This window comes from Ochotona curzoniae, unplaced genomic scaffold, assembly GCF_017591425.1.
Source record: "Ochotona curzoniae isolate NIBS_2020 unplaced genomic scaffold, NIBS_Ocur_1.0 scaffold_4701, whole genome shotgun sequence".
NCBI lineage: Eukaryota > Metazoa > Chordata > Mammalia > Lagomorpha > Ochotonidae > Ochotona > Ochotona curzoniae.
In genome coordinates, this window is record NW_024467122.1 from 7236593 (window position 1) to 7260961 (window position 24369).

The 24369-nt window shown below is 50.8% G+C and overlaps 1 protein-coding gene across 3 annotated transcripts in view; it reads right to left on the reverse strand.

Moving 5' to 3' along the window:
• The window catches only part of ADAMTS17 (ADAM metallopeptidase with thrombospondin type 1 motif 17), a 206764-nt gene that overhangs the window by 107315 nt on the left and 75080 nt on the right, over positions 1 to 24369 (reverse strand). For all 3 annotated transcript variants that reach the window (XM_040969713.1, XM_040969712.1, XM_040969714.1), the window contains one exon: positions 14826 to 14931. In XM_040969713.1, the coding sequence (XP_040825647.1) occupies positions 14826 to 14931 (106 nt within the window). The remainder of the gene's footprint in view (positions 1 to 14825; positions 14932 to 24369) is intronic.

Genomic DNA, 24369 nt, shown 5'->3' on the forward strand with positions numbered 1-24369 from the left:
AGGTCCCTCACATGGCTGGCCAGGCCCCAAGCAGTTGGGCCATCCTCTGCTACTTTCCCAGGCCTATTAGTAGGGAGCTGGATTGTAGGTAAAATAGCTGAGACTTGGACTGGCACCTAGATGGAAGTCAGGCATCACAGATAGAAGTTGCTAATCTTACTGTCCCACAACACCAGCCCCAGCACTTAGGGATCTGTTTTCATGTAACGTACAAAGCTAAGTCATTCATCATTCAGTATAAAGTTAACTGTTACTTAAGGATGTAGCAGATCATATGCTTTTTTATCATGAAAGAATAAAGATATAGCATGCTAATTTTCTGACTGCAGTGCCAGCATCCTATTTATATGCCAGTGGAATCTCAACAGCCTCACTTATTTTTATAAAAAAAAGATTGATTTATTATTTTATTGGAAAAGTATATATACAGAGAGGGAAGGAAACAGAGAAAGATCTTCCACCTGCTGGTTCACTCACCAAGTGACTATAAGTGTTGGAGCTGAGCCAATCCGAAGCCAGGAGCCTCTTCCAGATCTGTCACATGAATGCAGGGTCCCAAGGCTTTGGAACATCCTCTACTGCTTTCCCAGGGGACAAGTAGGGAGCTGGATGGGAAGTGGAGTGACTGGAATTTGAATCAGCACCCCTATGGGAGATCCTGGCGAGTACAAGGTGAGGATTTAGCCACGGAGCCATTGGGCTGGGCCCTGCTCCACTTCTGATCAAGCTCCTTGCTCATAGGCTGGGGAAGCAGCAGAGGATGGCCCAAATACTTGGGTCTCTGCACCCATATGGGAGACCTGGAAGAGGCTCCTGGCTTCAGACCAACCCAGCTCCAGCCGTTTCCACCATTTTTGGAGTGAATCAGCAGAAGGACGATCTCTCTTCTTTGCTAACTCTTTCAAATAAAATAAAATCTTCTTAAAAAAAAAAGATGTATCAACAAGTGCTTTTCCTGCATGAATTAATGATCTTTCTTCTTTAGCTTCATGATATAGTTGAGTGGCATATTAATATTTGTATAACAAAGCACCTTCATGAATTTGGAACAAATCCTACTTCATACTTTTTCTTTTTAAAACATTATTGGATTCAGTTTTCTTAACTTTTATTGAGGAATTTTTATGTGCAACATTGATCCACACCTCATTTTTGTGCTCTTTACCTCATTTTGTACAGTGATGAGGGTTTCTTAAGTTTGAGTTGGGAAGTATTTCTTGCTTTTGTATTTGGGGGAGCAAATTGTGTGAAACTTTTGTCTTTCATCTGATGGTAGGTAAAACTCTCCAGGGAAGGCATCTGGCCCAGAGATCGCAAGTTAAAGTCATCTACTTCATCTTGGCTGAGTGTTTGTTCACTCAGTTTGAAACCATTTCCTCTTCTTTTTAAAAAGCATTTATCTGAGAAAGAGAGACAGACAGCTCCCATTTGCTGGTTCACTCTCACAGCCAGGACTGGGTCAGGCTGAGGCCAGGGGTGCAGTCTGTGTGTGCTTACAGGTGCTACTCCAGAGCTGCTTGACACGCTGTCGCCTGCTGCGTCCTAGGGTGTATCAGCAAGAGGCTGAAACTGCAAGTAGAGCTGGGATTCAAACCTACGCATTGTGATTTGGCTGGGCCGCTGGCATTCCCCTGGCATTCCCCTGGCATGTTAATTACTAGGCCAAACACCTGTCGTGTTGCTTTCTTTTTTTTCAAGACCTATTTATTTGAAAGTCCGGGTTATAGAGGGAGAGAAAGGTCTTCCACCTCCAGATGACTGCAATGGCAGGAGCAAGGCCAGTCCAAAGCCAAGATCTTCTCCTGGGTGTCCACTGGGGGTCCAGGGAACAAGCACTCAGGCCATTCCCTGTTGGCTTCTCACGTGATTTGCAGGGAGCAGAATCCAAAGTGGAACAGACAGGACTTGAACCTGGGCTTCAATTTTGAGATGTCATTGACACAAATGGCAGCCTACTCACGGTGCCACAAACCTGGCCTCCTAATTTGCAGTCATCCCGCTTTTGTGGCAGAAGCACTTGATGCTATGAATTATCCTCTTAGTACTGTCTTTCAGATCCCACAAACTTTGATAAATTGTATTCCACAAATTGTGATAAGCTGTATTTACACATTCATTCAGTTCTGTGCACTTTACTCTTCCACTGAAATTTCTCCTGGGACTTGTGGATCATCTGGAATTGTGTTACTGATCTCCAGTTTGATGCAGTTTTGATCAGGGAATATTCCTTATAGTCTGATTCTTTCAACCTGGCCAATACTTTGTTTCAGAACTCAGAACAACCTTGCCGAATGTCCAAAAGGGAGTCTGTCAATGGTATGCATTCCATTGTGGCTGAACGTGGCATTCCACATATGGCAACTTGACCCTGTCAGTTAGTGGTAATGCCCCGTTTTCTGGTGTCCTGGCTGCTTCTCCATCTAGCATGTTACTCAGTCATTGAGAGGGATGTGTTGAGATCTCCAGCTGTGGCTCAGTCTCTCCTTCCAGCTCAGCCTCATGTCTTCTCAAGCCTGTACCAGGTGGGTGGGGGACTGCTGTCTTTAGGACTCTTCCCTTAGGGATCTAAATCCATGTTGCAGATCCTGGCTCATAAACTAGATAGAACCTCCAAACCCCTGGGGGTTGGCATGGGTTCTGCCTGTCCCCTATGCCTCTTGGCCATGCCTGCCAGCCTGGGAACTCCATGCTTGCCTCTGGTTGGTTTGCCCATCAATCTACTGCTTCCATCACCAGGCCAGCTGTTGCAGCCACTCCTTCTTGAAGCCTTGATGGAAGTCAATGGGCTATACCCAGCAGGACTGGGCCATGTCCTACTGCAGCCCTGGCTCTCGGCCTCCCCTTCTGGTTCCTGGGTACTCCCAGGTCTTCAGCCCGCTACTGTGTCTAAAGCCACTTGTCTGCTGCTTAACCCATCACCCTACTCAGCCCCTGTCCAGCAGGCTGCCTCCTCCCCTGGTGATTCCTAAAAAGGCCTTTCCTAGGGCACAAATGGCATATTCCACAACAGCCTTGTACAGACATCCCTACTTCCAAAATGCACCAATGCTCAACACAGGGCGATTCCTCAAACGCAGCAACACCCAGGAGAACATTCTGAAAGCTGAGACCTGAGTCACAGACCATTCATCCAGGAGTTCACAGCATGGGTGCCAAGATTGACTGCTCAAGTTCAAATCCCAATTCTACCACTTCTGAGCTTCGGGAGCCATGGCTTGTGGCTTCACTTCCCTGTGCCCTAGTGTCCCGCCCTATGTGGCAGGGAGAGTGACAGGACAGCTGTGTCAGGAATCTTGGCAGGAGGTGGGTGAGAAGACAGATTCCTGCACCTCTGTGGATACCCAAACCCCTAAATGCTCAAGTCCCTCCAACAAAATGGTGTGCCATTTACATTCTCTCCCATCCAGGTCCAGTGACTCAGCATTCCGGATATGGTAGAAATGCCATGTACACCATTGTCACACTGCATCATATACGGGACAAAAGCTTGGTGGTGGCCTGACACAAGCATTTTCCCAAAGCATTTGTGACCATGCCCAGTGGAGCCTATGGGCATCCAACTCCTGGGTGTAGAGAGCCAACTGTCCTCACCTCATGGGATGGGCAGGGACTTCCTGGAATGAATGGAGGTAAAAGCAAAAATAACCTGCCACTGGAACCCATGGGACCCTGCACTGCTGGGTGGGCCACTGACCACTAGCTGCAAGGGTTGCCTTCATGCCAGGTAGCCCGTCGTAGATTCTTGTCCTGATGTGTGCAGTGGCTACAGAGTCAAAGCTGAGGGAATGAAGGGAGATGGGAAGTTAGCCCCACAGCAGCATTTTCCATCTCAACCTCCAGGACAGAAATGACCTGCCCTGGTGCAACACCCATAGAAGGTAAGGAGGCAACATAGCCCCTTCAGTGACAAGGACACTTCCTCTTATTGAGGCAAAACCTCCCTCCTTGCTTCTTGAGCTCCCTGGTTTCGCTCTGCCATCTCGAGCTGCGTGCAGGTCCAGTGCCCTGAAGTCCTCAATGTGATAGCCAGGTGCTCGAGTGACCTACACACCTCTCCCAGATGAAGAGACCCCGTTCTCCCAGCTGCTTCCTTCACCAGCCCCCCTACCTGGCCTGCAGCTCCTGCAGCCTGTGCATGGCACCACACAGCCAGAGCTGCCTCCCTCCTTTCTGGAGATGCAGCTTTGTGAACCCGCTGCACAGGTCAAAGATGCAGCGTTTTGGTGAGCATAAGACAGACCATAGCCCATATACAGGATGGTGGCCCAGTCTCATCTGAGAATCAAAATCTACTGATCCTGGCTGCCTACAGTGTTAGGAAGTGGCTAAGCCAGCACTTGATGGGAAGGAGTTGCTGCGATCAACAAGACATGTTTGGTAGTGGAGCAGAACAAGGGACAGGCATGTATGTTAGGAAACTAGGGTTTTTCTAAGCTCGTTGCTGCATTCCAACAACCCATGTGTGTACCTCATCTAAGCGAGCAACCTGGGACTCAATCCCTATTAAACACATCTGGAAGGCTGTGCGGTATATGGTCAGTGTGCAGATCACAGCGTGGACACAGCTGGGCTCTGCCACTGGCCAGGGGGAACCCCTGGCTTTCACTGCCCTCTCCATCACGTGCCAGTGATCCCAGGAAGGGAGCTGAGAGGGAAGGACCTTCTGACCTGTCCCACACATCCACTTCCATCCTTGCGCCATCTCAATGGCTAATGTACACAACATTCGTCTCCACAGCCAGGTCCCCACAACACGTGTATACTAAGGAGCCTCATAGTATATCCCAAGAAAGGCCCCTCTCACCGAGCATTCAGCAGCTACAAACCCTGCTAACCGCTGCAGCCCTGAGTCTTCCATGTCTGCCACGGGGAGCAGCCCAAGCATTATCCACACTCCACAGAGGTTCACCTTCTGCTTCCAGTATTCCTGGTAGCTCATGGGCAAGCTGTCTGTGTCATTCCAGGATCTCTTCCGAGTGATGCCAGCAGTGTGAGTAAAGAATGCCTGCCAGTTGGTCAGCTTATTTGCTTCTTTCTTTCTTTCTTTTCTTTCTTTCTCTTTCTCTCTCTTTCTCTTTCTCTCTCTCCTCCCTCCCTCCCTCCCTGCCACCTGCCACCTCTCTCCCTCCTCCCCTGTGTCTGCTCACCTTCCGTGTCTAGCTGTCTTGGCTTTCCTACCATAATTACCAATGCAGCCCTGAGCTCTCACTCATAAACTATTTGTTTTCATCTGGCCCATGGGACACCATGGTTGGCTCTCTTACCATCTCAGGGTATTTGTGAACCAGCTGAGGTCCACTGGCTAGCTGGGGTTGCGATGAGCACAGCCACCAGCAGGGGCAGGTTCTACAGGGCATGACCTTTCAGCTGGAGAAGGTGCAATGGCCAGGCTTGGACCCATCAAGAGGCACTGTGCCCAGTGTGTTCAAATCAGGCATCTTTGCAACACTTGGAAAGTCCCCACATTTCAAAACATGATGGGTTTAGGGAGCATGTCCCTGAGCCTCCTTCACATGGAGATGCATTTTACTGTTTTATGATTTTTGTGGGGAGTTGCCATGTGCATACAGAAGGTACCATTGAAGAGTGATGCCAGGTGACCCTCATCATACCCCAGGCACAACTCCCTAGCGGCAGACCAGAGTCTCCGTGTGGCAGCAATGTTCCCGTGGACTTTGAGGTTCATCCTAAACCTCTAGGTTTCTGATGTTTCCATACAACCTGTTCTGGCAGGGGCAAAAATGTGATACACAGCAACTGTCATCTTGGTACCTGATCCGAAGGACGACCCAACACACTGACCAGCTGGTGCCCGGGCATCCCCAGCAAAGCAGCCATGAGACAGACGCCTCGCACCACATCCCTGCTAGCCATGATGGGAGAAGTCACAGCGTCAGCTTCTACCTCTAAGGCCACAGCCAAATGGGACACTCCAGAGGGGAGGACAGCAATGCAGCATTTCACAACATGGGACACTTCTGTTCTGCTTCAGCAATCCTGGGCCTTCTGTCCATCCTCTTCATGTGAGGCTCCCAGACAACCCATTCTGGGACTGGCCGGCATGCTCCCAGCTGGGGTTTGGCCAAATATTTACCCGATTTTATGATACATCAAGTTTAATGCTTAGATTGGAGTGCAGTGTTGTTGACAGCTTGCCCAGATCACACCTAGGAAGTTATCTGGTCTCCTTGCTGCAGAGTAAGAATGGAAACCTTCCCCCAACCCAGGAAGGCAGAGGAAGACCCTCGGGAGCCTGCTGACCGACACAGGAGGAGACAGGGAGGGAGGGACCAGAAAGCAAGCTTCAAAACCTGGACAAGAAAGCTATTCTACCAACTGCCTCAGGCTACAAAAGAAAAATAGGAAAAAAAGAGAAGCTTGTCCCCTAAACTTCACCAAGTGACAGTCATGCTGCCCCGAATAATGCTGATTCAGTCACCAACAGACTGCATAACGGATGGCAGTCTGCCAAGACGGTAAGAGAGGAAAGGTTCCTGTTGCTGATGATGTCACCATAGCAACAGATTCAAAAGCTGGTGGCTAGGTGTGCACGGTCAGCCACATGAAGGTGCAGCAAGCCCAAGTGTGCACAGGACGCGACGCCTGTTAATGACAGTGAACACCTGCACTCCCGGTCAACACATCGTGCTTCTTGTGCTAATCTTACTCTACTCCTTCTACTTAAGTTTGCTGGGCCCAGTGTAGTGACCTAACAGCTAAAGTCCTCACCTTGTATGTGCTAGGATCTCATGTGGGCACCAATTCTAATCCTGGCAGCCGCACTTCCCATCCAGCTCCCCGCTTGTGGCCTGGGAAAGCAGTGGAGGACCGTCAAAAGCCTTGGGACCCTACAATCATGTGGGAGACCCCGAAGTTCCTGGTTCCAGCTTCAGATCAGCTCAGCTCTGGCCATTGTGGTCACTTGGGGAGTAAATCATCAGACAGAAGATCTTCCTCTCTGTCTCTCCTCCTCTCTGTAGATCTGACTTTGCAATATAAATAATAAATCTTTTTTTAAAAAAAAAAGTTTGCTGTTGGTCAGTAGTTCACTCTGTGTGATGTCAGCAGCGCCCCCTCCCACACTGGACTGCACCTTGAGGCTGTAGTGAGGGGGCAGGTATGACGCACACACCTGCATGAAATGGGGCACATCCCAGAAGGAGTCCTGGTGGGCTGGACCGCATGGCCTTGGACCCATCTGCAGCTGGAGAGTGGTCGCCGCTGAGCTGCAGGTGCTTCATGGAGGGGTCTCCTCCAAGGCTCATGTGCTCCTAGACGTCCTGGCAGGCCTCCCAGCAAGCCTGCCCTCTTCGTGGGCTTGCTGAGTCACACATCCCAGCAGTGTGTTGCACGGGCAACACCATGTTTGGGGACACCTCACTGTCCCTTGCCAAATCCTGGCCCAGGGCCTATATGGGAGCTGAGGTGACCCTGGACAGTGGAGATGGACAGTCCAGCCAGAGAGGATAGAGGTAGCTGGTCCATGGAGGCCAAGGTCTATGGAACCAGGCTTTATCCTTCTTAGCCAATCTCTTATGGTTTCTGACACCCCAGCTCTAGTTGCAAAGCTTGTGTAGTGGTAATAGATTGACCCTTAATTCATCCAGGGTCCCTGCCCCATGCAGAGCCACCTGCAGGTACCCTGGGATCACTGGCTGAACTGGCTCACACCTCTGCTGAATGGAGGCTCCTCAGGCAACAGCTGACCTCCTGTGACCTCTGGTCTCCAGTGTGCCTGAAGCTGCCCCAGAGCACTGGGCTTACTGCATTGGCCACTTTCTCTTTGTGGGGACATTGCTCTCAACTCCCACTTCTAACCATGCCCACTGTGGCTCTGCTCAGCCTTGCTCTTTGACAATCCATGCAGCCATAAGCCGAGGAGGCCGTGGCCAAGGTGCAGGGCCAGCTCAGTGCCCAAGAGCACACACAGCTTCTGCCAGTAGTCACCTGCCTCTCCCTGCAACATTACCAGGTATGCTCCCACCCCAAGACTGGTGGTGGTCCAGTTCAAAACCAACCCACCTGCCTTCTCACGTTCTCTCCTTCTTTCTCAGAGTCTGTACATAAGTCCCCTGGGGTGCAGACTCCCCCACCTGCAGAGGAAGGTGGCTGATCAGTGACTGTAGGCATCAAACATCTTGGGGTGGGGGGTTTAATATGGGCATAGCTCCCTGGGGAGACAGCTGCACTCCAGCCCAGCTCTGCCACAAGACACATGAGCAGCTGGAAGTGGGGCAGCCACCTGCATATAGCTCAGCCATGGCCTAGGACCTATTCAGCTATTAGAAAGGAACCATGCTACAGCCTAAGGCTCCAGTCCCTGTCTGCACTCAGCCACTAGGAGCCGAGGAATCCAATGACCACAGCCTGTAGGGCCTGGTGCTCTGAGGGGACAGACAGAACCCTGTTCTTCAGCCCAACACAATGTTCCTCCTGCCTTCTCTAGCAAGACACACCTGGGAAAACATCCCCGTTGACCGGTGTGCTCTGGGAGATGCACAGCAGTCTGACCAGGATGCTCCGGGAACAGGGGAGGCCTCCTCACATTTGTGTTTTCCTCCCAGGACCTCACATCCCACCAACAACTACTACAATGCTGCTTACTGGCTCAGCATAGGTGTGGCAGCCATCTGCCTGTGTGCTGATGAGCTTTTAATGGCTTCCCGTTTGTTTGTGTTCCCCAGGTGGCCTCAAAGACAGGCATCCGGCCTGTTCGGCTCCCATCTGGGGTGGTTGAGGTCAAGGTCTTTGTGAGGACAGGCCCTGGATTCCCCAGACACGTGAGAGTCATGTTCTCTCTTCACTGACAGCTGCACTTTTAGGATAAGATGCCAGAGGACAGTCCACTGTGCCTGTGAGCACTGGGGATGACATCACTGCTGGGGGCAGCAAAGACACCTTACAGGGCAGCCAACAGCTAGGACTGGTCAGGGCCACATCTCTAACTCCACCCACCTGCAGGGGAGGGCCTGGAGGACACTCCTTGGACTCTGTGCGGAGAAGGCAGGGGAACCTCCGGCCTACCACCAGGCTTGGGTTCAGTCAGAACACCATCGGGCTGGAGGCACCAGCTTTCATAGAATGACTCCGTGTTCTTGGCAGCAAAATTCAAGCATAGACACATAAATAAGAGGTGAGGAGGTGTGCGGACGCACACGCCTCTACTCTTCAGGTCACTGAGTGTCACGCTCTGTACATTTCCATCCTGGTCCCTGGGGAGGGTCGGATGAGAGGTCGCAGAAACTAACCCCGTCTATGGCCTGTCAAAAGTGGCCCGTCTGTGGCCTGTCAGAAGTGGCCCGTCTGTGGCCTGTCAGAAGTGGCCTGTCTGTGGCCTGTCAGAAGTGGCCAAGTGCGCACACACTCGGGCAAGATGACCTTCAGGCCCAAGAGGACAGGGTTGGGGAACAGACAAGAGACAGAAGAAGGTGGCTGATGCCACAAAGAGCAACAGGGAGAGTTCCCAGACACGAGAGATGCTGTCTCCTCCCCCGGGGTGCCCAGGAACCTGCACAGAGCCTTCTGCAGTCCCTCCCACACAGAGGTGCTTCAACCCAGCCAGGGTAAGGTGTGGCCTATGGCATGGCAACACATCCCCCGTGCTCCCCTGGGCAGTGCTGCTCAGACACCGTCGTCCTGCGGCAGCTTCCTATTAATGCACACCCTGGGAGACAGCAGTGAGGGCTCCGTTATTTGGGCCCCTGCCACCCACAGCGGAGACCTGCATTGAGTTTCCAGCCTCCAGGCTTTGGTCTGGCCCGGCCATGCCTGCTGTGCGAGGGAGTCTGGAGAGTGAATCAGAGGGTGGAAGAGCTCTCATTCCACACTGCCTTAACATTTCAAATAAAAACAGCAGAGGGAATGCGTTTTGTTTCTCTGCATAGAGATACAGACTTCTTTGCTCCGAGTGGCTATGAGTGTGCATTCGTTCAAACCTATCCTGCTTCCTGTCACTCACTCCCCTCCAGATCACCCATCCTTGGACATGTCTGGTCTGAAGGGTCTGCAGTCTCCACTGCTTGAGAAGGACCTCAAGCACAGAGGCGGCTCAGCTCTGTGTCCGCCTGTCATGTCTGCAGTGGGCAAGCTTCTGGGAGCCAGGAGTCTTCCCTGTGTGGGCTGTGCAGGGCCGAGTCAGAACACACCATGCACCCAGCATGTCCACATCATTACAGATTCCGCACCAGAACTCACAAGCCCTCCAGCTCCCATCTAGCCCAATATGCAAGTCCTCTCCAGCATACGCTTTCTTAGGGTGTGGCATCAGAAAGCTGTCAGCTTTACCTGCAGCCCCCCTGGTGATGCATCCACTCTCTTCGGCCTGCCAGGAACATCCATGCCATAGGATCTACTGCCCTTAAACAGAAGCCACCTGGTTTCCTAGGTAAACAGTAAGCTCTCTTTTTCATTTACCTATCTGTGATATGGATCCCTCGTTTAATGGGCTGATAATGCACCTGTGTTGCCATAGAAACGATCTCAAGCCACGATGAGCAGAGAGCATAGAGGCAAAACTGTATATCCATACACACAAGAACAAAGGAATGAAATGAGTTCCTGCCTCTCACCAGACACAAAAATCAACTCAGGATGATCCAAGGCCTCAAGTTAAAACCAGAGACTAAGAAGCTGCTAGAAGAAAATGTAGGGGAAACACTAGATGACACTGGTGTAGGGGTGCCTGGGCAAGAACCCCAAAACACAGACAACAGAAACACCAACTAGATAGATCAGACTGTATTGAACTCAAAGGCCTCAATACATCAAATGAGACAATCAACAGGGTGAAGACAGCGGACAGAGGATCTGTGGATTATTTACCCAACAAAGGGTTAACACCCAGACTATATCAGCAACTCAAAACAAACCTCAACTCATCCAGTTATGAAATGGGTAAAGCACCTCAAGAATACATAGGTCTCAAAACAGGAAATGCAGGTGACCAACAAATATATGGAAAAAAACGTTCAATGTCACTTTTACCCATCAGTGAGATGACAGCTCATCCACACTGGCACGGCTGTTATCCAAATGACACCAAATGCTGAGGAACACACACAGCTGGCTGGCAGGTAAATTAGTGCAGCCACTGTGGAAAGCAGTGTGGAGAGGACCATAAGGTCCAGCCATCCTGGGTATAAGGGAGATGTGCACTCTGTCACCACCATGATCATCGCAACACGTTGACAGTAGTTGAAATCTGGCATCCACCAAGGTGCCCATCATCAGATAGATGGGTAAAGCAAATGTGCTACGTATAAACCACGGAATATTATTCAGTGATTAAAACCCCTGAAATTCTATCATTTCCATCAAAATGGCTGCAATTAGAGAGCACATTGAATGAAAAAAAGCCAGACACAGGAAGATAAAAACCATATTTTCCCTTATATACGGAGCTAAAAACTTTTTGACAAAAAAAGGAAAAAAATCTGTGTCAATTTTGCTGCAAAAATAGCATGTTGTCAAATTTGTTCAAATCTTTGTTAAACAAATTGCTAAGCACTGTGGCCCCAGAAACATATCATTAATGTCATAAACATGTACATTAAGCCCCCACCTGCAGTGCCAGCATTCCATATGGAAGCAGGTTCGAATCCTGGCTGTTGCACTTCCAATTCGGGCCCCTGCTTATGACCTTGGGAAGCAGCAGAGGATGACCCAAGTTCTAGGGCCCCTGCACCCTCATGGAAGACCTGGAAGAAGCTCCAGGGTCCTGGCTTCAGACTGGCCCAGCTCCAGCCATTGCAGCCATTTGGGGAACAAACCAGCCAATGGAAGACATCTCTCCCTTTCTGTAAATCTGCCTTTCCAAAGGAAATAAAATTTAAAGGAGAATGATATACTTCTGCAGTTTTAATGATCTGTGACTGCTTCAAAATTTAACTGGATATAAATGAGATGGCCAGCTTTCCATTAGATTATTGTTAATGTCTCCTGATGAATTATGCACTATCATTTTAGTTGTTAAACTCTTCATTTAGAGTACAATGTAAGCTTAAAATAATATCTCAAAAATAAAAGCGTTGAAAGACTGATTCAACAGCATAATGACTGTGCAGTACCTAATGTGGTACCTAGTAGGTACACAACCAATGCAACTTCTGATTAAATACAAACATCATTGTCACATTATTAATTCATGTGCAAACCAGGATTACTATCATTACCAAGGGCAGGAATTTTTCATTGACTTCGTAACTTACAAATAAAAAAAAGAGGCCTTTAAAAATACACTGTGACAATATAATCTACAATTTAATTAACAGCTTGAGTTTCCATTTATAATTTAGGTCTGCAACCAAGACTGAAGTCAGCTAGCAGCTACACATATTGCACCAGAACTACTCATTGACAGAGATCCCCGAAAGAGGGTGCATTGTCAGGGTGTGGACAAGTAAATTGCTGAAGGCGAGTTCTAACTGTAGCTTCAGGTTTTGTCCCAGCCAATGCAGAATCAATGTCACATTTGATACATGACACCTGCAGCTCATTTGGAAAAGTGGAGCCTCCTCTGACACGGAGTCTGAGCCCCATAAGCACCTCAGGTGATCATGGCAGAGCCACACCTGTGAGTGTCCCTGGGCAGAAACACAGCCCTGCCCTTTATCAAAAGTCAGAGGGCAGGCCTAGCGGTAAGCCTCGGGAGAATTCTGCGACACCCAACATCCATGAAAAGCCTTCACCTTGCTGCCGGGTTTGTTGCCTGTGAAACAGGGGAGAGGGAAGGGCTGGTGGGCGTTCCAGTATGGTGTGGCTCTTTTCACAGGTCCATGAGGTCTAATTCGCTGCTCCCAAGCCCAAGTGACCAGAGGGGTCTGTGGATGGGCAGGCTGCATCTTCATCAGCATGGGGGAGGGTGGGTGTGAGGAAACCGCTATCAATCATAGGCGGCCCGACTTCCACTGGGAAACCAACAGAGGACCAAGAGGTGGTGGGATTATCGTTTTGGACGAACAAACTGTGGCTGCCTCTGTGGGCAGCTCAAGTTCAAGGGTGGGCCATGAAGAGCTCTCCAGTCTAAACAGCCTTTGGCTGGAAGCTAACTACAGCACGACTCCAGCTACCCATTCATCTCAGCAGCCCCGCCAGTTACGCCGCAGGTGCTGAAGCCAGCACAGCGGCATGATACCACAGCAAACAGCAAAACAGGGAACACTGCCGTGAAAGACCGCCAGTGCTCCTGGGACAACAGCACATTCTCTAACGAGGAGTCTTCAAAACGTTTATGAGAGATGCACTACATTGAAAATCCACGTACAGATCTCACTTTTTTTCCTTCACACCATAATAAAAAACAAAGCTTTGACTGCCCTTTTTGATGGACTTGTGTTTAAATGGACCACAGGTTTCCAAAGAGCTGGATGGTGGGGTACAGGGGCGCTGAGAGCTCATAGCCAGAGGTGGCTCGTGAGGCAGTACCACCACAGGCTGGTGGCGGGCGGCCTCTGGCATGGGGAGATGCTTGCTAAAGTCATTTCAGATTTACACCTTTCTTTTTCCCCCAGAAAGCTGCTTGTCACAAACGATCAGCAACCCAGTAGCATCAAGAAGCATCTTACTGTATCTAATTTTAAAAGCAGTTCAAACAAGGTGCTACTACCAGTACAGGGCGAGCATCTCTGATCCGAAACGCTTGGCACCAGAAACATTTCTGATTTTGGAAGACGTGAGCATACATAATGGGGGATCTTGAGGCTAGAACCCAAGTCTAAACATTTTGAAGTTCACTTGTGTTTTACACACACCTTATGCGTGCAGATATAGGCGAGTTTATGCAATGGATCTAGCGCACCTGCATTTTGACTGTGATCCATCAGGGTCACAGCCATGAGGAATGTTCCTTTTGTGGTATCATACCAGCATCGGAGAGCCTTCACATTACAAGGCATTTCAGATTCAGATATTCAGATGTGCTCATCATGGATACTAGAAACAATTCTACTAAAAGACAGCTTCCTGTCTTGCCTTGCCAGTCCCCAGCTCCAGAACATGTGACCTCCTCACTTTATGTACAGAAACACACACATCACACGACTGTCATTCTTTGTACCCACATCCTGCTACCCTGCAGGTGCGCCAAAGCCGATGACCAGACCACTCACTGGGAACAGAAAATATGAAACTGGGACCAGTTGGGACCAAAAACACCAGTGATGCCTGGACGTGACTGTGTTGGAGGCAGCCCAGCGCAATTGCTCCCCACACATCCACGTTAGGCCAGCCCCAGCCACCCAACCGCATAGCACTGATTCAACTGTTCAACTGTTCTTCATCCATTCCAATATACATTTTCCCACTGTTTCACATGCTTTTTAGCTTCTTAAGCAGTTATATATGTTATCTATAACATATATGTTAGTTATAGATAACATATATAACATATATACGTTAAATATATGTTAGATATTTTTTATAACTTAAGTTACATAGTATAAATCTCGGAGAAGAAACATAAAGCAGACCCCTGCTTTGGAGAGGGAGGACCTCAGTTTGATTGATAACCGGCTTCCTACCACCTGAGATTGCCCCTAGGCAAAGGACAGTCCCTCCCATCTCCCCCATCGAGGGAATTTGCTGAGAAAAGCTTCTTCCCTGTAGGGCCACTGGCCCGAAGAGCAGACATGAACATCAAATTAACATGTCAACCCTTAGGGCTGGTTGGCTTGGTAATCTCAGGGGAACCACGCTAGGGCCGGAAGCTGGGCCTCCTGGCTCAGGCCCTTTATTGCACAGCCCTGTTTCAGGACCCACAGAAGCCAAGAGAAGAACACGTGCTAAGGAAGGAATCCAGGGAAGCAGAGCAACTCGAGTCTGGTACGTACTTGTGGCCCAGCTCGTGAGCAATGGTGAAAGCCAAGTTGAGCCCGTTGTCTTCGGCCAGCACGCATTTCCTCTTGGCACTGCACACGCCTCCCAGGTATGCGATCCCTGCAGTGAAAACAAAACATGTTCTCGTCAGCGGGAAGGCAGGTGGTCCACGGGGGTCACGGCACCAGCACAAGCTGGAGTGGGGACAAGTGGAAGGGGGCTGCCCACGGATGCATCAACCAGTTGGGTGTTCATCCAGGACCATTTACCCAGTAACAATTAGAAAGATAAACACAGTTGTCAAGCCCTTCTTGGCATGCCAGCTGGCCTCCTGAGTGGGTAGACCTTCAAAAGCTCATGAAAAATGGAATTAAAATATAAATTCATTTTGATACAAAAATCTGGAAATCCACGTCTCCTCAAATATTCAAAAGCTTCATAGGAAATACATTTTTGTGCTTAGATTAAAAAAAATTGTACACTGAATAAGCTTATCTTTTAGTCCCATTTTCCATGAATTGTTTGGAAGTGCCCAGTTTAATGCTTCTTATCCAGAAGGGAGCATTAAACAGGTGCAGAAAAGGAAGGTAACTTTCTCGTTGGCACCAGATTGACACCAGAGCTGGGATCCGAGGCCTGATCTGTGCAGCGTCAACGCCCAAGGTTGGGAACAGGTGAGGCCAGCAGGGCAAGGCGTCACCTGTGCAAGGCTGAATGCAGCCCTGGCTGCACCCACACCTGAGCAGCAGGCCCTCCTTGAATTTGGCCCCTTGGTACCTTCTGCCTCAGCCTTGCCTGACCTCAGGAGGCTCTATGCTCCCAGGCTCTCAGGATGCAAGCGTGGATCCAGGCTGGGGCTCAGGAACAGCAAGCCAGTGTAGGCAGTGCAAAGGCTCCCAGTGTCCATGAGAGAGTGAGTGCAACCAGGCCCCGTGAGGAGCAGAGAGAGATCTCTGGGAGGGTCAGGGCCTCTGGGCAGCAGCCAGGGCAAGCACTCAGGCCAATCTCCTCCTTCCCCTATGGACTGGGTATATCAAAGACCTCACACCAAGAGAGCCTGCCACAGCAGGAAGGCAGGACAGACGGAGGACAGGGACACTGAGGGACACATGGCCAGCACCACAGGAGGGTGGGGGCTGCAGGCAGAAAGGTTTCTGGGACCAAGGGAGATGTGGATGGCACCTGCTGGGGGAGGAATGCTGGGCAGGGGACACAGCAGGGCTAGGCAGGATGAGCCCCCAAGTGATCAAGCTTCCGAAGGCTGCATTATGGTGGATGTGGACAGGAGGGAGAGCTACTAATAGCACAATCTCTATACTTCCACCCTCCCTTTACCCCAGACATGCCTCACGACCCAGGGACCAGGACACCTGCCCTCTGACCAACAGCCCCATGAGGCCTCCAGGTGGGGAGAGGGCAGGGAGCTGCTAGAGGAGGAGGGACAATCCTGTAATCCAAGACCTTTCTAGAATGGTCTGTGGCACTCCAGTGTGGGGCACCTCTCGTCAACCATGGCCACTGCCCTGTGGCCCCATTACCATGTTCCTGAGGTAACTTACATAAGATCTCTCAGGAGGGACAGCACTGGCAGGGGCAGGGATGAGGGGTGAATGCTTCCATTAAAGAGGACCCCTCCTCCCTGCACCCAAAGACATGAACTTTTGCTGACATCAGAATCAGACTGGTGCAGAGATGAGGCACACCCCAGACTGCCTCTCCTTGCTCAGCCCCTGGGCAAGGCACAGAGGGTGCGCCAGGAGATGCAGCTCACACCTCCCACACCAAGCCTGGGCACCCCACCACATGTCTGGTTTTTATTTGGAAACATGCTAGGCCAAGATTGAAGAATTTAAAACAAAAAAGAAAGAAATCACATGGTATTTGCCCTAAGATACTTTCATTACACGTGGACATCCGTGGGAGGAACAGAAGGTGACAACAGGAAAGCACACCAGCCAGCTTCTCGGTGTGGCCAAGGTTATTACCCTGATTTCACTTAAAAGCGCTGTGTGGGCTGTTGCTGTGGAAGGAGGGCCAGGGAGTGGGTGGCAGGCGGCAGCACAGCCCCGACAGCTGGCACATGCAGCCCACGCACACATGCCACCTCCCTGGGCTGATACCTCCAGAAGGGGCAGCCCAGACAAGTCACATGGTGACAGAGGCAGGACACGTAACAGGGCTGGATGTGCTGAGCTTGCTATGGCCAATGCCCGTCCACCATGGGCAGCAGCTGAACCAGCAAACCTTAACTGCTGCCCAAGCACTTCCTGTGGCCCTGGCCACAGCCAGCACACACCAACGGGGAACCCGCAAAGCTGCAAGCCTTCCACTAATGGCATTTAAATTCTCCTGAGACCTTGGGTGGCTTTTTTTCTTCAGCCACAACAAAGGGTCTGTTTAGTTACCAGCTAATGTTCTTATACAAGGCTGGATGGGGATTGCTGCGCTTTCAGCAAGGAAAAACACAAAGGAGATTCATGTCCCCAACCTCTGACCCGAGGCTGGGTTTAGGCGTACTGGCACAGAAGCACTTGGAAGGCATGAAACAAAGATGGGACAAAATCCTATGTTGTTGCAAAAGCATGAACCATGGGGGTGTGGGGGTGGAGAATGCGTGGGAGTCAATCCACAGAGCACCCACAGGAAACCCTTCCACTGTGGCCCAGCACTGTGCCATGTACCTTGAAGCACACCCAGGAGACAAGTCCATCGCCTCACCCTACACAGAGCACACAGCTTCCCTACTTATGTGTACCCCAGGAAAATGCCACCAGGTCCCACTGATATGATTGTCAAGAAATGAGAAGAAATCAGTTTGGATTTTCATTGTACTGATCTCCAACAAGGGGGTTGGTGGGGAGGGAGCTGGGAGTCCATGGGGCTAGGGGAGAGGGTGAGGAATGTTGGGAGCCCAAGGGACCTCTGTGAGCCTGGGGGAGAGGGTGGGGAATGTAGGGAGCCCAGGGGATGCCATGGGCAAGGGGCTATTGGGAGCCCAGGGGTCCTCTGTGGGCATGGCAGAGGGAGTGAGGGATGCTAGGCCCATGGGCCTGGGACAAAGGGAGTATTCGGAAGCCCAGGGGATCAGTGAGCCTAGGGGACCAGACAGCAAGGCTCAAGTCTCTAGACCCTCTGGTGGTGTTTCTGTGCATACGCCACTCACAGGTAAGATGGCTCCACGTGTGACACTCTCCTCACATCATACAGATGGGTCAACAGAGGTTCAGTTGCTAGTTACTGGGTTAATTTGTGCCCAAACTAGGATGCAAGACTAGGTCCCTGTGTCTTCAGCATCCACACTGGGACAGGTAAACCCAATGCCTCCCCAGGCTCCAAAGCTTTGGTAGCCAACCACAGAAACTCAACGTCAGGGACTTTAGAAGGTTTCCACTGATCTTAAAGCAGACATGTGGTTTTACAAGCTGTAAGTTCAGATGTTTTTAAACCAAAAGATAAAGAAAAGAGGCTAGGAGTTGGTATTGTGGTGTAGCATTAAACTCTTGGATCCCATACGAATGCCGGTTCAAGTCCTGACTGCTCTACTTCCAATCCAGCTCCCTGCTACTGTACCTGGGAAAGCAGCAGAAGTCCAAGTACTTGCACCCCTGCCACCGAGGTGGGACTAACCGGCTCTTGGCTTAGCAGTCCCATCCCAGCTGCTAAAGTCAATTGGTGAATAAACCAGCAGATGGGAAAGTGAGTGCTGTCTCTCTCAGCCTGACTCAGACCTGCACAGCTCTGCCTTGAAGAGAGAGATGGCCAGTTTACTCCTGGCAATGGTCCAAGGCCTTGGCACCATGGCAGCAGTCACTGGGGCATCCCCCATGTGCTGAGCAGGCTCAGTGGTCAGCACCAAGTCTCACTCCCATGCTCCTCTGCAGAACAGGAGCTCTTGTCCACTTTACCCAGAGAACATCACCATGGCCATCTTGGAAGGAAGAGGGCCTTAAAACCAGGGCATGACAAGGGACACTTAACCATGGCTGACTGGTTCCTCAGGGTAGCTGCATACTCCTGTGGACCAGTGAAGGAGGAGCTATGGCTCCCAGGCAAAACACAACCACCTCCCTTGGAGCCTCTGGGCCCCAGATCTGCATCACCCAATCTGTGTGTCACCCCTGTGCATCTGTTGAGAGACACCTTATTGGTCTACCACAAGGAAATGCCAAAAGTTCATGAAAAAAAATTTGAAGTTTATGTTCTGGTATTAAAAAAAAGCTTTTGAAACCCATGCATAGTTTTGTCATACCATACAAGTTCCATGAACCCTTTTGAAGATGCCATGCATGTATGAGTTTCAAAATTTTATACACCAAAGTGTCCTTTAATGCCATTTTCCACAAACTTCATGAGGAGCCGCATGGTCTGCTGTCATCAGCAACACCCTGGCCCAAGCCCCGGCGCCCTCATTTCTGAACTTGGGCAGCATGCATGTTTTCTTCCCAAGGTGCCTCAGGCGGCACTCAGGGACAGCAGACAGTGAGATCAGCCAAACAGAGAGAGAGAGAAAGAAAAAGCAGAGACACCCCAAAAAAGTGTCCATTCCTGTGAGCGCCACATGTTTACTCTTGGCTGAGAGCTGACCCAGGGCGGCAGGGAGCCCTTGCTCAGGATCAGCCAGGAATGTGCCTGCCTGGTGACTGAGAGCCCAGGGGCGGCTGGCACAGCACTCGGGTTTCAGATGGACTTGAGCAAACGGGTCACCTCCCTGGGGCAGAACACAGACCAACTGTATTCTAGAAAAAAAAAAAATCAGGCGACATGAGGTGCTTCTGGTTTGCATTCCAGAGCTGTTTCCGCTTCTTGCCCCTTAACTGACTCAGGTGTGATTTCCACAGTGTGTCTTCTGTCCTCTGAGGTCCCCCAAGCTGGTGCAGAGTCCAGAGAGAACACCCAGGGTATGCCTGCTAGTGGGAGAAGCCCTTGTAGGCTGGGTGTCACTCCCCACGGCCAGCTGTCCTGGCTCAGGCTTCCCAAGCACCTCTGGGACCCTAACCTCCCTCCCCATGGTGGGAAGCAGTCAGCACAAGCCCCACCCAGGTTCCCAGGATCCCCCGAGCTGAGCAGCAGGCCCTAAGATGGCACTGGTGCAGAGGCAGACGGGTTCCATGTAAACAGAGGAGACGGCTCCACCGCCCCGGGATTTACAAATCGGAAGAAACAAGTTTATTCCCACAGCTTGCTGCATTTTAAGGAAACCCAAACATGCCAGGGAGTCAGGAGGTAAAAGAAATAAATAAACGTTGACACACAACAGACTAGGCCAGCCAGAGCTAGCACATGGAATGGAGCCGTCATGTGGATCTCTGCCCTCCATGCAGGTTGGCACTTGTGCCCAGAGGGCCTGCCACATGGGAAGGCACAGGGACCTGCCTCACAGTCAACACACTCCCTCTGGGACCCCACAAAGCCCCACCGGGGCTTCCAGGGCAGGCCCTGATGCCCAGCAGGCATGGCCCCAGTAGGTTCAGCTCAGGACACTGCAGGAGCCTAGCAAGTGTCTTATTTTCAGCAACACTTCATCGAGCGTTTCCTGCCGGCCCGTGTGCGCCAAGCGCCGGGCCAGGCCACAGACTGTAGGTTGAGCAAGAGCAGCACAGGCCTAGGGAAAGCAGGCTTGAGGACTTTCTTGCCAACCAAGACATGCAGGCATGCAGACAGGTGAGCAGAGACATTGTCAGCCAAGCCCAGGAGCCTTTAAAGTAACAGCGGCCCTGGGTCTTAGCCCAGACCTGGTCTCTCTGGGCAGGGTATGCGCCAGAGGTTGCCAATACCTTCATCTAGCACCTTCCACTTGGGACACATGACCGCTCAACAGCATGCTTGATGGAGCACACAGGATGTGTGTGTGTGTGTGTGTCCCTGCACAGTGCCACCTGCTGGGCACTGGGCAGCCTAAGGTGGATACACCTCCTCCTGCGGCCATGGACCAGACGCATGTTCTCTAACCAGAGAGCAGCACTGACTCGAGTCAATACTTTATGCCAAACATCCCTAGTCCAGCTTCAACAGCTCTCAAATGCCTGACTTCAAGTGTCTGCCAGAGGGTGTGGATGCCTCCCCAGCAGAGGAATAGCAGGGGTTTGAGGCAAGTAGGGGTGGGGCTGAGAAGTGTGCTCTGTTTTGCTTAAAACTGTCTCCTCCAGGATGGGGAAGAGAGAGCGTATGAGACAACGGAATCTTCCACAGAGGGCTCTGAGAGGGAGTTCTGTGTCCTGGGAGATTTTAACACACCTTTGGAAGGACATCCAGTTCTGCTTCAGTTTCTCAGGTCAGGGTTGGTTCAATAGAGTGTGCCTCAAGCCAGGATCTCTCTTCTCACCGTTTCTGCCTAGGGAACCTCAGCCGAGCGGTCTCATGAATGTTCCTGGCAGGTGTAAGGGTGAGGCTGCTAACTAGGATGGCACAGCACTGCCAAGGGGACAGCGAGAGGACGACTCAGGTCCCTGCTACTCACTCCAGAGTTCTAGATGGAGCTCCTGGCTCTTGGCAGGGACCTGACCCAGCCCCAGCCACTGCGAGCACTGGGGGAACGAGCTAGCAGATGGAACATTTCTGTGTCCCTTCCCTGTTTCTCAGATGAATGGATGACCAGGTGTGTTTACTGCAGCATGGCTATGTCACCAAGGGCTCAAGGTGTCTGCCAGGGGCCAGCACTGGCTTGCTTCTTGACCCAGGTTCTGGTCACACAGGAAACACTGGCTGGGAAATAAACTTCAAGATGTAAAGTATACTTCAGTTAATATCTTAAAAATCAAAGAAAGATGTAAGTGAAACAGATAAAGGTAACCCGAGGAAGCCATAGTGACATATACAAAGGGGCTTCAGGAAGTCCATGGGAAAATGGAATTTAAGAATGAGGTTATTTGGATGCCCCCAATTTTTAAAATCTAGGCATTGATTTTCATAAGCATTGTCCATGAATTTTCTAAAGACCCTCCCATCACCTGCAACCCCAGGCCTGACTTCTTGGACCATGTGAGGCATTTCTGTAACTGACTTCCATGTCCACTAAGGATTCTCACCCCTGACACTCGACTGAGATGACCCTGACAAGCAGCTTCACTCCTCTCAATCATTCTAAACAACGAACACCTGTTAGGTTAGCAAAGACAAAGAAAAGCTTGCTCCAAGTAGTTAAGATGCCATACTTTTAACTAAATGCTGAACTCAGCAAAGCCATTCTCTTTATGGATGAAAACGTGGAGCCTCACCAGGCCTCAGGACCAGGGACCATTTGCCATCTCTGCTCTGTGCCAGACACCTTTTTGGCCTGCTCCCAGACTATGCGGAAGGTGAGGCCTGGGCCTCTGAGCAGCCCCAGGCCCCAGCCCCTATGCACACGTCCACATGCAGTCATGGGAGAGGCCAGCGCCTCCTGATGTTGACGTACATCCCTGAGCTCCGGCCCCCTTGGCAGCATCAGCCCTCCCCTGTGACAGTTGGGGGAGACTCGAGGATAACCCCAGCTTGAGCTGATGGGAGCAAAAATGACCACCCTCTATCCCGTGCAACAAAAACACTGGGCTCTGGAAGGATCGCTGGCAACAGATGAACCAGGAGGTCAGGTGGTCCCCACACTTGCCAAGAGGAAATAGCTGCTGCAAGGCAGGACTGTTTCAGGCAGCCTCCCACCTCGGAGAGGTCCCCAGCAGTCAGGCAGGGCAGCCACCCTTGGGACAGTCCCCGGTGGTCAGGCACCACAGACACCTGCCTTGGAGTGGTCGCTGGCAGCTGGCGAGAGCGCACACGGCAGGGCCCGTGGTGTGGCGTCAAGGCAGAGGTCCCACGTTGCACTCCACTTTGAGATGAGTAACTCACACTCACACTCAACCCCGTGCTCTCTCCGTCCACCATCCTAGCTAGTCCTGTCACTTCCTGCACCTTGAACCTGATTTCAGTGGACACTCTAGGGGTCACCTTACTTGTCACCCTCAGCTCCAGTTAGTCCTTACAGGCTGGGCTCGGGTGTCTCCTCCCCCACCGATCCTGCCCTCCTCCAGGCTCTCAGGGCCATGGCCGTGCCCTCCTCAGCCACGGCCACTTCTTCATGGAAGTCCGATCAGGTGGACAAATCTAACCTTTAGCGAGACATTAAGCACTGGGGTCACACACGGCCCTATGAGGGAGTGAATGAATGAAAGCACACCTGCACTCCCCCTCCCAGCCCACAGGCCGTTGCAGAGGTGGCCTGCAAGTGGAGAGAACATGCTACATGTGAAAGACATCCAGGTGGGATTTCACATGAACACGTGCCCACTTGGCGAGTCCTGTACCCCCGTCCTTCCCAACATGCCGACGTGGAGTCCAAGGTCAGACAGCAAATGAGCGAAGGTGTCGGGACTCAGTTCTTTCAAACCAAAAGGTTCAATCCTTCGTGCTATGAAGAAACTAGGCACAAAGCTTAAGAACTGTCGCACCAAAGTAAATATATCTTTTAATTACCTTTCTCTGAGAGCTTTTTGAAGTACCTTTATAATATACTTAAATCAGATAATAATTAAAAATTAGGAGAATTTATGTTTGTAAAGTATGATTCTCTGATAATATTACCTAGCCAAAAAAAAAAAAAATGAGTATTTGGGAAAAGACATGAGAGCTTAGTTCATCTAAACTTCCCTGTCATGCCAGGCACAGAAACAAACTCTTAATAGATGAAATTCACAAGTGTGGAAAAATCTCTCAGGGAAAAACGTAAGAGAATGCCTTTACCGTCTTAGAGGAATAAGGAATTTTTTAAACTAGACCTACTTCACAGAAGTCATATTGAAAAGACTGAGGTCTCTAGCTAAACCCACACTGATGCCTGTTCCGAGACAAATGGCATAATAAGAGTTGAAAACAGGAGCCAGGGTGGGAAGGCTGCAATATTAACATCCCACATGGTGCAGCTCAAATGCTGGACCCAGCTCCCTGCCAACACACCTGGGACCCCAGCAGAGCACAGCGCCAGGGCTTGGGGTCCCACCACCTAGGTGGGAAACCTGGGTGAAGCTTCTGGTTTCTGGCTTCAGCCTGGCTCAGCTCCAGCCACTACAGAAAGCAAACCAGCAGAGGCAAGATCTCCATCTCCCCTTCTCTCTCTTAATAAAGTCAGATATACAGAGAGGAGGAGAGACAGAGGAAGATCTTCCATCTGCTGATTCACTCCCAAAGTGACTGCAATGGCTGGTTCTGTGCCAATCTGAAGCCAGGAACTTCCTCTAGGTCTCCCACACAGGTGCAGGGTCCCAAGGCTTTGGGCTGTCCTAAACTGCTTTCCCAGGCCACAAGCAGGGAGTTAACTAGGAAGTGGGGCTGCCAGGATCAGAACTGACGCCCATATGGGATCCTGGCGCATTCAAGGTGAGGAGTTTAGCCACTAGGCCATGGCGCTGGGCCCTCTCCTTGTCTCTTTAACTGTGAATTTCAAATAAATAAATAAATAAATAAATAATTTTCCCCCAAAAAGAATCACAAGGGAAAGACATGAGGAAGTCACTGTCAGCTCACCTGAGTCCACAAAGATTTCAGAGAAACGCAAAATTAAATGTCAGGAAGATATCCTCTCTCGCCTAG